This window comes from Poecilia formosa, unplaced genomic scaffold, assembly GCF_000485575.1.
Source record: "Poecilia formosa unplaced genomic scaffold, Poecilia_formosa-5.1.2 Scaffold129, whole genome shotgun sequence".
In the NCBI taxonomy this organism is placed as follows: domain Eukaryota; kingdom Metazoa; phylum Chordata; class Actinopteri; order Cyprinodontiformes; family Poeciliidae; genus Poecilia; species Poecilia formosa.
Window position 1 is genome coordinate 1487626 of NW_006800068.1, and position 17216 is coordinate 1504841.

The following is a 17216-nucleotide window of genomic DNA, read 5'->3' on the forward strand; positions in this document are numbered from 1 at the left end:
CAAAAGGTCATCGCTAAAGAGGCTGGCTGTTCACAGAGGTCTGTGTCCAAGCACATTAATAGAGTGGCGAAGGGAAGGAAAAGATGTGGTCGAAAAAAAGTGTACAAGCATGAGAGATAACTGCACCCTGGAGAGGATTGTGAAACAAAACCCATTCAAAAATGTGGGGGAGATTCACAAAGAGTGGACTGCAGCTGGAGTGAGTGCTTCAAGAACCACCACACACAGACTTATGAAAGACATGGGTTTCTGCTGTCGCATTCCTTGTGTCAAGCCACTCTTGAACCACAGACAGCATCAGAAGCGTCTTGCCTGGGCTAAAGAGAAACAGGACTGGACTGCTGGTGAGTGGTCCAAAGTCATGTTCTCTGATGAAAGTAAATTTTGCATTTCCTTTGGAAATCAAGGTCCCAGAGTCTGGAGGAAAAGAAGAGTGGCACTTCATCCACGTTGCTTGAAGTCCAGTGTAAAGTTTCCACAGTCAGTGATGGTTTGGGGTGCCATGTCATCTGCTGGTGTTGGTCCATTGTGTTTTCTGAGGTCCAGGGTCAACGCAGCCACATACCAGGAAGTTTTAGAGCACTTCATGCTTCCTGCTGCTGACCAACTTTTTGGAGATGCAGATTTCATTTTCCAACAGGACTTGGCACCTGCACACAGTGCCAAAGCTACCAGTACCTGGTTGAAGGACCATGGTATCCCTGTTCTTAATTGGCCAGCAAACTCTCCTGACCTTAACCCCATAGAAAATCTATGGGGTATTGTGAAGAAGAAGATGCAATACACCAGACCCAACAATTCAGAAGAGCTAAAAGCCACTATTAGAGCAACCTGGGCTATCATAACACCTGAGCAGTGCCACAGACTGATCGACTCCATGCCACGCCGCACTGCTGCAGGTAATGCAGGCCAAAGGAGCCCCAACTAAATACTGAGTGCTGTACATGCTCATACTTTTCAGTTGGCCAACATTTCTATAAATCCTTTGTTTGTATTGGTCTTCAGTAATATTCTAATTTTCTGATATGATGAATTTGAGATTTTCATTTGTAATCATCAAAATTAAACGACATAAACATTTGAAATATGAGTTTGTATGTAATGTATGAATATAATATACAAGTTTCACTTTTTAAATGGAATTACTGAAATAAATCTACTTTTTCATGGTATTCTAATTTTATGACCAGCACCTGTATAGGACTGGCAGCCTACCAGTTTGATTCTGCCTGAGGGTAGGGCTCTGCCATGGATGACAAGGTTAAAACTGTAATCAAAGCTGGCGGAGGTGACAGACTGCTGAACCAATTGGGGAAATATTGACTGATATTTTATCTTTTTGGATTCTTTGATCGGGGTTACAAGACAGTGGTATTTATTGTTAAAAAAAAACAAAAAACGCATTTGCTCACCTGGGGAAAAAAATAAAAATAAAATCTTTACGCACAACCCTGGTCATCTGGATGTTCTGTGGGGTTTGACTCTGCCTTGCATTGTTTCTTCACTTGAATCTAAAACTCTAAGAAAACGTCAAATATTTTTCAATTTGGAGAAGCTGAGCTTTGTGAGCAAATGTAAATTCAAGTTTACGATCCAATTCTGTGAACTAAGAAAATGTATGTTTTGTTTACTAATTTCCAAACACTACATCATATGTCAGTATTACTGAAACAATGAATAGTTGCAACATTAACATGACATTGAGACTACGGTACACACAGAAAGCTTTGAGACAGAAACAGCCGTTTCAGTTTTTATGGTGGCACTTTGCATCGCTTGCAGTCCAGTTTGCTGTGAGGAGTGATGAGATGGAATTCCATAATTAAATTAAGGGAAGTTAATAACAAATCATGAAAACCTCATTTACCCCCACCACAACCTGACATGCTTGCATAACGTCCATGATCCTACAGATAGGTGAGGGCAGAGTGTTGATGAGCACAAGGCATCTGTCATTCTGATTGAATTAGAAGAGCAGAGTAGTTGCTACAAAAGGGATTGGTGTTTGATGACATTCTTGTTTTGATCAGTCATGCTTGCCACACTCAGTGAAAAGACTTTCCCTCTCTCTCACAACCTGCATTACTGTCTAACAAGTCAAATAAAGGCCACTAAAGCTGTCACAACCTTTAACTTAAAACAGTGAAGTATAACTTAAAGTAGGCTTCAGTTGCTGTTATTTTATTTGATTTTCCAGAAGTACAAATGAGTGTACCAGTGATTTTGTGATAATTCAAGTACTAGCACTCTTACCTTATAGCCATAAGTCCCACCCAGAGGTCTTTCTTGTTGGAGATTGCATGTTCTCCTCATACGGGCGTGGGTTCTCACCGGGTACCCTGGCGTCCTCCCACAGTCCAACATCACTGACTATTAGGTTAGTTGGTCCCTCTAACTTAGCACCAGACAACACTTCGCACCCCACAATGCATTGCTGCATTACAGCACATTATGAAAGCAACACAGGACACAAACTAAAGTGTAAATTCCAAGTGTTTATTACAACACTGTGACATATCTCTTCAACCGACAAGTTTTAATCTTATTTCTACACTTTATTCATTAAAAGAACAAGGCATACATCGTTCATATACACTACACAATGTCCAATGCCCCAGTGGTTTAAAGGGAAATCTCATTTACACTCTTTCAGTCCATCTTTTTCCTGGCAACCTTTTGTTTTTTGTTTTTTTTTTCCTCAATAGCTGCGCCTGTTTGGAAAGAAACGCCATTTCTCTGTCGTATCTCACTTTCTTTCAGTAATTCGTTACAGTGTTTATGTCAGACAATGATTCAATTTTATATCATTCTCACGGTGCAAATATTGTGATTAGAACGAAACAAGCGATTGTTTTTACGTTGTCGTAGTGCAGCTCGGCGAGCACAACAAAAGCAATAGGACTATATGGCAGTATATATACATATACGTACATGTCACTTTGAAGGTTAGCTTTCATTAATGTTCACATCCTTTTCACAGTTAGTATTTCAGAAGAACACAGATTCTTGGATGAAACTGGGATAAACAGAGGATACGTCTAAAGATACAGGAATAAATACAGGTTTAATGAATAATAATTTATATTGGTATGTGTAGCAGTTGGTTTTTACTGTATGTAGATAGCACTGATTCGCCAGGGGCTCTGATGGTGAACTGAAAACCCAATACAATGTCATGTGTTTATCATTAGCACATGGTGAAGCTTGAAGAAACAAATACTTGGAACAGAGCAACAGCTTGTCATACTAATGAACCCACTCGGAAATGTGTGTTATTTACCTTAAATGGCATCATGTCACTTTTAGCATCCTGGCTTCCTGTGTGTTAATAGAGACACCCAAAGTTTCAGAAATTTCACAAACCGGCTAATCATGAAGAGGGGTGGCTGTCCTTCCCATCGTATCTCTTACGCGTTTTGGAAACTGTTTGGAGTTTGGAGCTGTGACAGCTGCTTCCACTTGGGGTGTCTGTGTATCAAACACATTCATGTTGCCTGTGTTGTTGTGCTGAAGTGACGCTGGAGAGGAGAGTTTCTGTTGATTGCTTCATTCGCTACTACCTCTTGGTGCTTCAATCGGTTTCCTCAGTCTCACTCGTCATGACATCATGTCGGCATGTTTATCTCTTCCCCCTGGTCACCTGTGGACTACGTCACTCTTCCTCTCTCTGCAGGCTGCACTGGAGGAACCTGGACTATAGAGGCATCCGGATGTGCATGGCAGAGCTATTAGGCCGAGCTGCCAAAATGTAGATGGCACTCTCTCTTAAAAAGTCTGCCCAGGTCAATGGCCTATTGCATGTAAGAAAACAAGTAGTTACTTAGACAGCTATTACTCATGCTATAAAATAAGATTATGGATTCATTTATCATTATGTCAGGAAACTTGTTTTTTTGTTGTTGTTTGTCTTTAACATAAAACATTGAATAGGGAGAGAACTAAACTCTTGTTAATACATGTTAGTAGTAAGGAAGGTAAAATACAGGAGGAAATAGTTTGCTAAGATAATACCAGAATAAAACAATAGTTTTCAATAAGCAAGGTATGTTCAAAGGAGAAAACCAAAATGCACAACCCCCAGAAATCACCAGATCAGCTTTAATGTAGGAGGATTTGGAGATGTGGAGGTGGGAGCATCATGTGGTGGAGGTGCATTTGCATCAGAGGCGATCACTTTAATGGCGATAAGATTTTTGCACACAGCAGCCATATAGGATTTTGAGGTCCGGGATTTGCTGACCACATTTTCTTTGTGTCTAAATTGTAAACTAGAGTAGTTTCTGTTGATTTTTCCAGGTGTAGACTCTGAAATTCCAGCTTCCGAACTCAACTGCAATGCAGTATGAGCAGTGACTTGTCTTGGGAAGTTTAAAAACACACAGCATTTTTTTTAAATGTTTCTACATAAAAAAAAACATACTATTAGTATTAATCATTTAAAAAATATATAATTTTCTAGTTCATGAATAGGATCTAAAACATGTCAGTGTATAAAGAGGGATCTTCTTACAAAGCATTAAACTACCATCAACCCCAAGCAACATAGTTAAGAAGACCATCAGGTCTCTGTCTTATGGTAATATGCCGCTTGATGCTTTGAAAATTAGGTTATAAAAAAATGAAACACACTTTGTTAGTTAGTGCTCTGCCTAATACAACTCCCAATGTGCAATTAGGAATCCCCGGAGTAAGACGCAGCAGCAGATGTAATTATTGCTGAATCATGTATAGCATAGAAAAAATCCCAAACATCCTGTGATTCCAACGAGGCCGTGCCTTCATGCGCTGTTGACAAGTCAAAAGCAAGTTTGATGCCATTTATGAGGGCAGTTTAGCTTAAAGCGGGCCGTCGCTGTCCTGGCAAACACTTCTGGGATTGTTTTGCTACAAATAACGATGGTGCCCAGGAACAGCCTACAGTCAAGGTCACATCAGCCAATTAAGCATAGATTGAAGGAGAAGTTTCAGAGCATATTGTTTCCTGTCAAATATTTAGTTTTCACAAAAAAAAAAAAGTACAAACCTGTTTTCATCGGTCTTGCTCCTTTCGCTTCCAGAGCTGGCTGGACTGCTCTCACAGATGGGCCCAACATGACTTATGCTAAATAATGAAACAGTGAAGGAAAGTGTGACAATGCGTTAGGAGATGGCAGCCTCATGAAAATAAAACTAAAATTCACTGGCATAAATGGAACATGAAACATACATATTCTCAAAACTGGCAATGTTTTCAAAATATTCTGATTTCTTTTCAATTACTTTTAATAGCAGTGCCTTGCAAAAACATTCTTTTCACAATTTGTTAGAAGTGTGTGTTTTTTGGGACTTTAAGTGACTGAGGAGAGACTGGAAGGATTTTCTAGGAAGAGTCACAACCTAAATGCAATGAGCAGTTTGCATTGGATGAAACTGGAGCTCAGAACAATGCATAAAAAAACATTCAGTCTGTAGATTTGTAAAGCTGGTAGAGAAATAACCCCACAGACCTGCAGACATCCTTGGAGCTAAATTGGGTTTCACAAAGATTTACATTTGCAGTTGTTCTTAAACCAATGTATCAGCTCCTTCCTTATTTACGCATTACTTTGTGTTGGTCCCCTGAATCCCAATAAGAGAACAGTTTTGCAAGGTCTTGTACATTTCAAACAAGCAGAATGTCAGTCCACTTGTTAATTAGTAGGAAACATTTTGTCGTAGCTTGTTGTGTCATCACGGTCAACAAAATTTCAAAACTATTCAGAATTTTTTCCTGCACAACTATGGATCAGTCAAAGTTAGCTGAAGTAAAACTGTGTCTTGGTGTGGTCCAAGAACTAAAATGCAGCTCCTTAGTCTTAATATTTATTAAAAGCATTTTTATTGGAGGAATAGTGGATTAGCAGTCATTTGTGTCATCCTGGATTATACTGCGAAATGCCATCTCTGAGTAAAGCTGGACAATATAAAAGTTTAAGTCATGGTGCTATACTTGTGAATGTAATCAAACAACAAAAAGATATTTAACATGCATTGAGCAAGACTAAGACTGTGTTAGTGTTAGATTTAATTTTTCCTGTTGTCTGTTAAGCACTTTTTTTAAGAAGAGCTCAGCTGAAGAGAACAAAAGGCTTTTCTTTCCTAATCCTTGTAATTATTGTTGAGCCATGCCTTGTGTAGCATGACCCAAGGGCATAAAGAGCCTGCACTCTGCTCATCAAACTTCATTGACCCCTAAATACGCCTCTCTGAATGATTTATGTTCAGAAAGAGTATCGGTCCAGAGCTAAGAGGAATCTCCCGCTCTCTCCTCTCTAAATCTAAATCAAGAGTTTGTCTGAGAATACTTGAAGGACTACAGAGAGCTGAGGGCTGTTAAAGTGAGAAAAAAAGAGACAGGCCATGCAGTGCTGAGTCACACTCACCCACAAGTCATAGGAGAGCAGAATCCCATGAGTCTGTGGGGAATAGGTGAGAGGAGGTATATGGAATGGTACAGCACAGGAGATGTGACAGCACCGGCACAAGAGGTTAAACAGAACACAAAGCACATGCACACACAGTTAGATGCTGGTGAAGGTGGAAGTTATTTGAGATTTTATCTACAAAAGGAGAAAACAATGGACAGCGGTGAAGCTTGTCCAGGAGGGACTAGCCTCCTAAAAGTGTTTCAATCTTGCATCGATCACTAACCGGGAGGTCACAAAAGAACCGTGAACAGGATGTAAAATACTGCATTTGCCTTAGTTAAGGTCAGCATTCAGAACTGAACAGTGTGATAGCGGCAGAGCAAAATTTCCTTCGTTGTTGTTTTGTTGTTGCCTCTGACTGTGTTGTAAAATGAATTTCACATTTTTGGCTCTCCTTTGATCCAGTTTGAACACAGAGCTCCACAGAGGTGGGATGTGTTGTGGGATTGTTGCATGCTGTTGCTCTTCAGAAGATGTACTGATTATTTATTGGATTAATTTCTATGTCTGTTTCAATGACAAAACACAGCAGGCACATACGCATACACACACACGCACAGAAGAACATATTTGTACTGGTTTCACAAGAGAAATTATTAAATTCACTGACAGTTTCATTTCTAACTTTTAAAGTGATTATTATTTTGTTTTGTATTTTAATTGAACTGAACTGACTTGATTAAATTCAAGATAGTTGATAGACTTACCCATATGTTTCATATGTTTTGACAAAACCCCTTATTGACTGTTGCTAGTAAGATATCTGTTTTTAAATAACGTAAATGTGAAATGCTGCAAAGTCAAATATGAATGAAAATAATAATGTCCACGTGGTGATTATTGCTAGTGATTAACGTTTTTAGGATTGAGTTTTTTGTTGTGCCAATTTTACTAGAAAAACTATCAAAAAAAGAACTGCTTGTTGAAAGTAAATGACATCTTTAAAGTAATCCAGGCTGTTATAAAGATCCAAAAACCAATGAAGTAATTTTAAAAATCATAAATTGTGAAAAGACCAAACAATAAAAAAAAAATAAATAAATAAAAAAAAAATTGTTAACATAGTGAAAAAATTTTAAGAATGAAATGAAATAATGAAATGAAGTGTTAAGGATGAAGTGACAACTTAGTGCCAAACTTTACTGAAACACACTGCTGGCTAAACATTCTGTATGCCAATTTTATTTGTATGGCTAAACAAAATACTGTATTTTCCGCACTATAAGGCGAACCAGATTATAAGGCGCACCTTCAATGAATGGCCTATTTTAAAACTTTTTCCATATATAAGGCGCATAGAATAGACACTACATTTAGGAACACGATTTGTTACATACTCTACAAATGTGGACATGTAACAATAAACCAGTGGTCCCCGAGTACTTTATATCGTAGGCTGCCCCAGTCATTGTTTCGTTCACGGTGTTGGTGTTGTGATATTGTGCCAAACTGCTTTCTGGGTAACACAGACCAACCGACACGCTGCCGCCGCAGTCTCTGTCTCTCTTCCCCTGCCCCCGCCCGGCTTTAAATGTATAGGGGCTGGTCTCTTGGTAGTCCTAGTTGAAGCAACCCGGATGAATGTCTAAAGCCACGTTGTTGACATAAAGAATGTCAACAAAACAGTCCGACTCCGGTCGGCGAGGAGAGCTTTCCGCGACTGGGCCGGGGCGTGGCCGGACGATGGTCACCCTTCTCCGTTCGCGCACAGAATGTTGGTGGAGAATGTGGTGCTAAATGACCTGCAGACGACCTGATTCTAGACGCTCGGTAGGTAGATAGGTCAGTCCATAGACATCATATACGTAGACGCCTCATGGAGCGCTGAGTCGTACGTAACAGCGTCCGCCATCTTCTATGTGGCAGCAGAGCGATCGGAGCTCCTTAAGTCCTGTGCTATGTGGACTTATTTCAACCGTTTTACGAAAAAAACTGGATTCATTGGCATTACCTTTCACAGGTAAGGATGAAAGATCACAATTACTTGACTTTGCAGCTAGAAATTCGCTTCTAAACAACCGAGAAATATTTCCTATGTAGCTTATTTGCGCTGAAGTAACCACTGGTTGTTAGCGTAGCAGCTAATGTTTTCATACTGTTTTCTAATAAGAAAGAGCTGATGAAAAACCGCTGTTAGAGGAGAAGTTCATTAAAAACCAGGGGACTTTGTGAGGAAAGATCAGTCAGGATCAGAGCTGGAGCTGCTGTTCTTCAGTCTGTTTCCAGCTCAGCTTCACCATGTCGGTATTTAGCTATAAAGATGCTAAAGTCAGAGCCCAACATGCTGAAAATGTCTTTTTTCTGAATGTGAAGGAAAAATATGTATTTTCTATTACACTTTTGGATAATTTCTCTTTTATCCTTGGCTTTAGCCTGTGAACCAGGACGTCTCAGAAGTCATTGGGGTTCTCCCAGTGTGACCAGCAGACTGAAGCCCTGCCTGTGACCAGTGTTCCCAGTATAATAAATAAATGTTTTATTCTTTCACTTTTTGTGTATTTTTAAATATCTCAATCTGAAGGATTAGTGTATTAATACAACTTATGTAATGAAATAAAAATAATTTATTCTGTTAGAATTATTTTCACTCTTTGCTGTCAATAGCAGAGTTGACATACTGTAATAAATATTTTTCTCTGGAAAAAATAAAAATATGTCGTTTAATGTTTGGCAATGACTGATTTATAAATCAAAAGTCATTTCTCAATAATGTATAAAAATAAATGCAAGAAAATTATTTGTTGTCTTGAAATGTTAAATGTACATTAAATTATGGAATTATGTAAATATGTTCTTTAAACACTGTAAAAGTGTGTCTGTTCATCAATGTCAATATAAAAATGATCAGAATCATTTCTATCAAATAAAAACATTGTGCTCTTTATTCAGAAATGCCCCAAAACGATTATATAATCACATCAAAAGTTAGAAACTCTGTCTTTAGTCATTTCTTTGATTGCCTAATATATTATTAATGTGTTTGAGAAAATGTGTCAATGACGGGTATTAACTTAAAATACTTTGTAGAACGGCACTTTGTGAAGTTCGGTCCATTTACTTGTATTAGCTTACTGGCACATATTCCACATTCAATATGGCGGACGCTGTTGCGTATCGCAGCAACGGGCCGACCCGCCCCATGAGGCGGTAATTCTCAAATCGATAAGCTAAGTTTCATTTTGCATTTTAGGCAGCCCTCTGCTTTGTGCTGAGCAGAAAGATTGTGTCTGTGATTTATGACTGATTTATGACACAGGAATGAAGCAGATTTAACGACTGCTTCTTTCTCTCCATCTCTGTTCCAGTTTTTTTTTTTTTTTTTTTTTTCTGGCTGCACCAGCTGCTGTCTGCATGCAGATGAGAGCCTAACTCCCCAGACTGCTGCCTTTAGTAGCGAGGTGTTGAGCTCTCACCTCACATTGCAGGATTGAGGATCTTTGAGCTTGTGGAACCAGGACTGCTGGGCCTGGCGGCATTCTGCTCTGGTGATCACGCTGTCTTTATCCATGACCAGTCCTTGAAAAACCGCTCTTGCCTTGTCTCTCTCCTTAGCGCTCAACAGACGCACCAGTGAGTTCTAAAAGAAGAAATAAATGAAGAAAAGAAATTCACAATAGTGCAAGCAAACTGAACAGGGACTATATGTACTTGCTTATATTAATTAAAATTATTCCGACCACGCATCCCGTATATACATATTTTTCTGCAGTTGCCTGCCAAAGGCATTATTTAGAGTTTTTGCCAAAATCATTTGCAATCACATTACGATGGATTGATATAATCTGCAAGCACCATTTTACCTTCCAGTACCAAAGAAAAACAGCACATAAAATGCAACAGCAATTTGACTGGTGTTAAATCTGAACTTTGATTGCCAATGATGATAAAACTACAAAATAATGCAGATGCATGAAAGCCACAATTTGATTAAATAATATCAATTCCTTTTTAAATCACAATTTCTAATAGATGTTATTTTGTGTATTTGGTCACATGATCAATGTTTTCTACCATTTCCTAGCAACAAGGCGTGGCTGATTTATACTTTTGCTCAACTTATCCCAACTTAGCTACTACACCGATATTCTAAATGTCTTCATTATTGTTGGTGTGATATTGTGCACTCTGTTTTACATTGTGGCTTAATAGAAATCTCCCCATAATGGAATAATAGCGGATATTTATATTTTCTTCTATTCAATTCCAATATATGTTTTTCCACCATCCAAATACTGTACCTCAGTCCTGAACTTCCTTAGAACAGCCAGCGACTCAAAGTAGAGAAAGTCTGACCATTCGATGTGACCCTTCTTCTCAGGATCCAGAGAAGCAAACTGGGCTAAGACCTCCTCCTCTTGCTCATCACTCAGGTCCTTATCAAACTGCTGCTTGGATACAAAGTGGCGGTACTGCAGCAGCTCATCTGACACCAGGCATGACTCTACAACGGCAAGGAGCAATTCATCACATCACAGTAAATTAGTCACCCACTGGTCTTCCAGATATAATTAGTTTAGGATGACTCATGGGCTGAGAAGACGGGACCACCTATGCCCGTCATCCTGCCGAGGAAAAAAAACTGAGATCTGAGAAAAATCGAAAAAGGATTTCAACTCACATCCTGTAGATTAACTTGACACAGGCGGACGTTTCCATACTTATTTTTGTTAAATATGATGTCATCGTCAGAATTTAATATGGTAGATCAGTCTTGACAACTTATACGCATCACCAGAGTCTGACAGATATGGCTCCTTACACAATATGCATATCCTTTTCCACATTTTCCACATTTTGGGAACTTAAATATATCTTACTGGGATTTATGTGATGAAGCAACACAAATAAGAAAAAAATAAATAGAAGTGCAATGAAAAGGACACAAAGTATTTTGTATTTCCAATTACAAAGTTCTGCAACAAAACTCAACATTTTTTAAGAACCACTCTTTGTAATGTGCAGATTACAACAGTGCCAGATTCTTGGAGCGTATGCAGCTAACGGCAGAGTTACGATAGGCCAGTTGACTTCTAATCTGATTAACTGTTTTCCATGACCAAAAGTCTGAATGAATTCATTGATAGGCTACAACAGTGCTGGCTATCCAGTGACCAACAAGAGACTTGAAATAAAACTTTCTACTGGAAGCAAAAGAAAAAAAAAATCAAACATACGGCATATTTTCTGACTCACCTGGGATGATCTTGCACTGCTTGAATGTCTCCATTAAACTGTACAACTCCTCCTCTGTTAGAAGAAGATTCACATTGTCCTGCAGAGGACAGGGCAATAAAAATAATTACAAAATTATTCTATCTTAGATTATATTTAGAATGTATTAATGGCATTCCCACAAACTTGCACACTGAAGCAAAACTTGTAACATGCAATTATAACAGTTACGCATAAATTGGTGAAAAGGAGTATGTGATTTTGAATATTTACAAGTAAATCTGAAAAGTGTGGGGTGTGCCTTTGCATTCAACTCCTTTTACCTGGATCTCCATCCGTTAAATTATGTGTACCCAAATGGCTTCAAAGGTTATCCAACTTGTGAATATAATCTGCCTGCATTGTTTCAAATCTGTATAAATGAAGCCATTTTGTGAAGGCTGCAGAGGTTTGTCAGCGAACATTAGTGAACACACTGTGTTAATAATAATAATAATAATAATAATAATAATAATAATAAAATTGTGGAGAAATGAAAAGCATATACGATAGACATGCTGGTATTAGTAAAAAATTCAGTCTAATAAAGAAAGACAATCCTCACGAAGCTATTTGAGGAAGATTGTTGGGGATAAATAGTAGGTGAGAAAAATCCCTGAATTCCCCACTGCGCACACATTAAGTTGAGCCCAAAAGAGGAAGTCGTGATCTCATTATGTCAACCAGCAGTAGCTGAGCAACAGATTGCCTGATAATGCACCGCATTTTTATTTTTTCAGCTGTTATGTAGAGCACAGTAACTGCCAAACACCCCGTTATTACACGATAGCCAACATTCATATTTATTAACGATGCCTTAAGCTTTTACCAGTCCAACCGAATGCTGAAAAATAAGTGTTTTCAATAAATATGGGAATATAATTCTCAGGAGGAAACTTACTAAAATCTTCCTCGTTTTATGTCCTTAGCTGTTTATTCATACCAGGCAACACAACAACAATGTGTCTGGCCTTTAAGGCCATTCCAAGGGTGATGAAATTTTAAAATGAAATACTGAATCACGGTAATTGCATCTGTTGCAGACAGGCGCAATTATTGTGATTCAACACGGAAGAACAATTCTCATCCAAGCAGGTATTTTCAGTATTAGTACACCCGAGCAATGTTCCTCATCCTTTGAACACACACATTCAAAAAGATACTCTCAGTAAATAAAGCACTATATCATCCTGAATTTTCTTTTTAACTGCGATCATATTGTAAATTTTATGATGTATTTTTTCTAAAACCTGATTTTAAGAAATTGTAAGCATTTTCAGTAGATCTTCCAAGTGTTTACCAAAAATGTTGTGTCCTCAAATGTAAATTCATGTTTCTCTTTTTTCAATATTTTGAGACATTTAACTCATTTTCACCCAAATGCTTAATTTACTTATTTAGAACTACAACATTTTGTCCAAAAAGCACTATTTCCAAGCAGCACTAAGTAGATGTAGTTATTTTCAAGAATTAGCATTACATACAAATGTTCCTCTGCCTAAAATACTACTTCCAATGAAGTACAGTACTATTGAGCTTTAGCAATGTTTGATAAAGTTCCTCAACCTCAGGAACTAATTTCAATTTTGTTTTACTTTTTTTACGCACTTTTAAACATAACAGACCCTTACCTGCACAGTCTTTTCCATGTAGATGTTGTAGTATTCAATATTAAAAGTGTTTATAAAAGTTCCTTATTCCCATGTCAAGATTTAGACCTACTGAAGTATTTCCTACCAACTGAAACTATAATATCCTTTAATATTTACTGTAGTACAAATAGATCCCCATCCTTTAAGAAATAGCTCCAAATAACTTTTCTGCTTAGAAGGATGTCGAACTAGTTCTCGGCCATTCTTTAATATGTAGAAATATTTCCAACAATATCCCTTTTCTGGCTACCATATTGAAGTAGACGAAACAGAGAGTGAACCAATCAATATGCTCAACTATTAGGATATAATAGAAGAAGAGATATAAACTTTATTACCCCTCAGTGGGGAAACTCAGGTGTTCCTGCAGAAAAGTGACAGGAAGTCGAAACATATAGATTTGTATGAAAAATGTGAATACTAAGCAGAAACAAAATCATTGAATATTGACAAAAACATTAAAAAAACATATGCCATTCTGAAGCACCCGTGTTTTGCACCACATTCTTTTGCTCTCATCCGATTACTTGCCACCACATTCGTCACAGAAGTCGTTTAAGAAACTAAATCTGAACGTATTTTGAGAAGGAAAGAAAGTCAAGAAAATGAATTCTGAGTTAAAACAGCAGCACCTATTTTAACAGTGATTTGTTACTCCCACATTTGAAGCCAATTGTGTTGTTTATCAAGCTTAAAAGACATCAGCATCAGCCACAAAAGTAAACGTCATTAGCACCAAATAAGTTCATCCAACAGTGGCAGAGGAAAATCAAGAGTATTGTATTTTGAGAACCTCAGATGTTATAATAAAACATCTTTCAGAAGAGTAGCAGGTCTAGCGAGCAGCATTAAATCTCATTACGAATATGGTGATGATTCCCTGATAAGACGTAAGATCTGTCAGTTGTGTGTTATGTTTAGTCTGTAACCATCTATCATTACAAATCATCAAGCACAGCAAATGGCCACCCTGTTGTCAAGAAGCAGCATCTTCGGATCCATCACATGTTATACTTAGCAACATCTAACGACTCCAGCAGTCAAAGAGCTCAGTTAAATCAAGTGCTTTTATGAAATCGCTGCATCCGCACTAATCCATTTCAATTTGTTTTGTGTAAAAACAGAATAATATGTTCTCTGGCACACAAACGACTCCCGTGGGAATGGATGATATAAATAATATCATTGTCTAATCTTTGGCTTACAGATTGTATAAATAGATCTTTGATGCTGCCTGGATAATGTCAGTGATGTGTTCAGCAGCACATAGGTATTTATAACAAAAATGGCTTCCTCTAAGCTCAGCCTGTCAGTGTTTTTTTTAATCAATACAAATCAGCAGTTTCCTTTTTTAAGCAGAATAAGAAGGTAGTTTTTATTCAACCAAACTCACATGAACCAGATCGTTCCAAAGAACAGGAATCAAGACTTTAAATCATATCTCCAGGTGTCTTTTCAGATAAACAACACGTGTTAGACTTACTATGCGTCCATCTGCCAGGTCTATGAGTGGCTTCAAAGGTTTTCAATTTTTCCATGCATTTCTGCCATGTTTTTTTGGCAGCCAATCATTATATTTGTAAGCGATTTCAAATCTAAGAGACAGAATTCAAAATCAAAAGTTTACCCCCCCGCACTCATTCTAAGCACAGCGAGGAAATCGGCGACAGACAGATGAACTGCCTTTCCAACGAAGTGGAAAGCATTTCCCGACAGCGAAGCTTTGGCAAAGGGGAATTTGTTTCTCAGGGACAGCAGAAGAAAGTGAAGTCCCTACTTCACTTTGAAGAGTCTTCTAACAAAGGACGTGCAGCTGTTTGCGCTCCACAACAACCGATTACATCATCTGTTTTGCTGGAGAGTTGTGCATTTTTCTTTGAATTTGCTCTGAATTCATGATGAGAGAATCTGTTGTGTTGGAACTCAGCGGAACCAGAAATTGTTCTGCGATAACAGCGTGTTCCAGCCTTTCATAATGAGTCACGTCGACCTATCACTTTGATGTCGATGTCGCATCAAAGGTCGCTGAAGATTGGAGTCGCAGAATTGGACAGTGAAGATTGAATAATGAAGTCTATGATTTGCTGTTTTGCCTGTAAATCCATAATCATCCTATACGTTTAATTACATGTTTCCCTCATTATACCATCAAAATATTCCAGAGTTCCTATTTCTTATGTGGGATTAATATGTGAAAATGCACACGTAGTCACATTTTCTGCATGTATAAGATCCGTATAAAGTTTATACTTGAATACATTTTACAGCTGGACCTTTGAGCATCAATACAAACTTGCCTACTTACTATTACACTGCACTATGGAGCGAGTTCATGCTGGATGTCCATTATGACGACTTTGCTGACTCACACAATAGTAGCAGCTCCAGCCGGTCACAGTGTGGGCCGTGTCTCTCATCTCCTGCAAGGCCTCGGTACGAAGATAGCCCAGCTCCCTCAGACAGCCGTCATGGAACACCCGCGTGCAGATCCTGCAGGGGTAGAGGTCGTCCGCCGTCCACACCTCACAGACATCACACATCTCGTCGCTCGGCGGCTAGCGGGGAAAGCAGACAGCGTAACTCGGAAATTTTGCTGAATGATTCAGCAGAACAGTCGTTTGAGTGAGAACAGTGGCACTAAGAGCTCACTAGCTTTAATTTCTATTATGTTAAACAACACCAGAATGCGTTTCAGGTAGCAGCAGCCTTTTTATGTCTCTTTGTCTCGCTGCTTCACGAATGATGATTTCTGAATAAGCTGGCTGGCGGGAGTGTTTAGAGCTCTCCCAAATGGCCTCGCTCAAAGGGGAAGTTAAAAGCTGGGTGTCACAAAGGGGGCAGAGATGGAATATATTTTGAATATGGCAGAAACCACTCTATTAGACAGACTGCCCTGGAGGGAAGTCTGAGTGATGGACTCTACACATGAAAAGAGAGTGATTTTTCATAAAGATGCCTTCACATTTTAATATTTTATCTATGTGCTTCAGTAGATAAATAGATAAAAAGGAACTACTTAGTGAAAAAAGAAAAAAAATACATCCATTATGTGTACTGAAAAATTGCCTAGGGAGACCATTACATTTATGGTATTCTGGCCACATCTTCTGAAATATGACAAAAATGAGACAGTTTGGATTTTTTTTAATGATTTAAAATAAAAGGTAATAATAATGTCCACAAAAAGTATTTTATATAACAGCAAAACATGCAAAACAATTCAAAACATGGAAGAGAACTGCAAGTCATGCATATCGAAAGTATTATTAATTTTTCATGATTGCTGAAATTGCGTCACATGACAATCAAATGATTACAGTGTTCCAGGAAAATCTTGAACTTTTTCACAGCTCTTCCTGTTAAAACCACACATTTTATTTAATTATATATTTTTTTCTTTCTTTTATAAAAGGAATCCATTGATTGAGAACAGATTAAAAATGCTTGCAAGAAAAAACAGGAGGAAAGAAATCAGTTATGGTGACTGAGTATAATTTGTCTGTACTTTTTTGTTACCAAAAGAAAAATGAATTTGAAATTTTTATAGACTGAAAAAAGCATTTCACTCACAATATACTGTATCATAAATTAGGAAGTTATAGTGAGAGAGGACTGGTTCTATAAAAGCTGAGAAACATGGAGAGGTTTGTGAAAATGGGAGCCTATCAGTCACATTGTATGGATGTTTTCTGTCGGGTTCCTCGGCGGCGGCGAGTATTGAGTCAGATGCCATTTTACTTTTTTTTCAGTCTCCTTGTACGGTCATGTGAGTTTGCACTTGTTTGATTCCACAATCACATAGTGAATTAAACTGTGCAGTATCCAGAGGTTGTAATACTGATCCGCAATAACGCTTTTTATTTAACTTCTCCACAACTTTATGCTTTGGTGTATTCCTTGGTCTCCA

General features: G+C 38.1%; 1 protein-coding gene across 2 annotated transcripts in view; it reads right to left on the reverse strand.

The window, feature by feature from the left end:
• Positions 1-2482: 2482 nt before the first annotated feature.
• Positions 2483-17216, reverse strand: part of phf24 (PHD finger protein 24) — a 33423-nt gene continuing 18689 nt past the window's right edge. Inside the window, exons 3-9 of one of the 2 annotated variants that reach the window (XM_007561633.2) lie at positions 15679-15864; positions 11640-11718; positions 10685-10887; positions 9860-10023; positions 6402-6434; positions 5024-5101; positions 2483-3791 (exon numbers count right to left, since the gene is read on the reverse strand). In XM_007561633.2, the coding sequence (XP_007561695.1) occupies positions 3695-3791; positions 5024-5101; positions 6402-6434; positions 9860-10023; positions 10685-10887; positions 11640-11718; positions 15679-15864 (840 nt within the window). In that variant the 3' untranslated portion in view covers positions 2483-3694. The remainder of the gene's footprint in view (positions 3792-5023; positions 5102-6401; positions 6435-9859; positions 10024-10684; positions 10888-11639; positions 11719-15678; positions 15865-17216) is intronic. The other variant, XM_007561634.2, reaches the window with a different exon arrangement.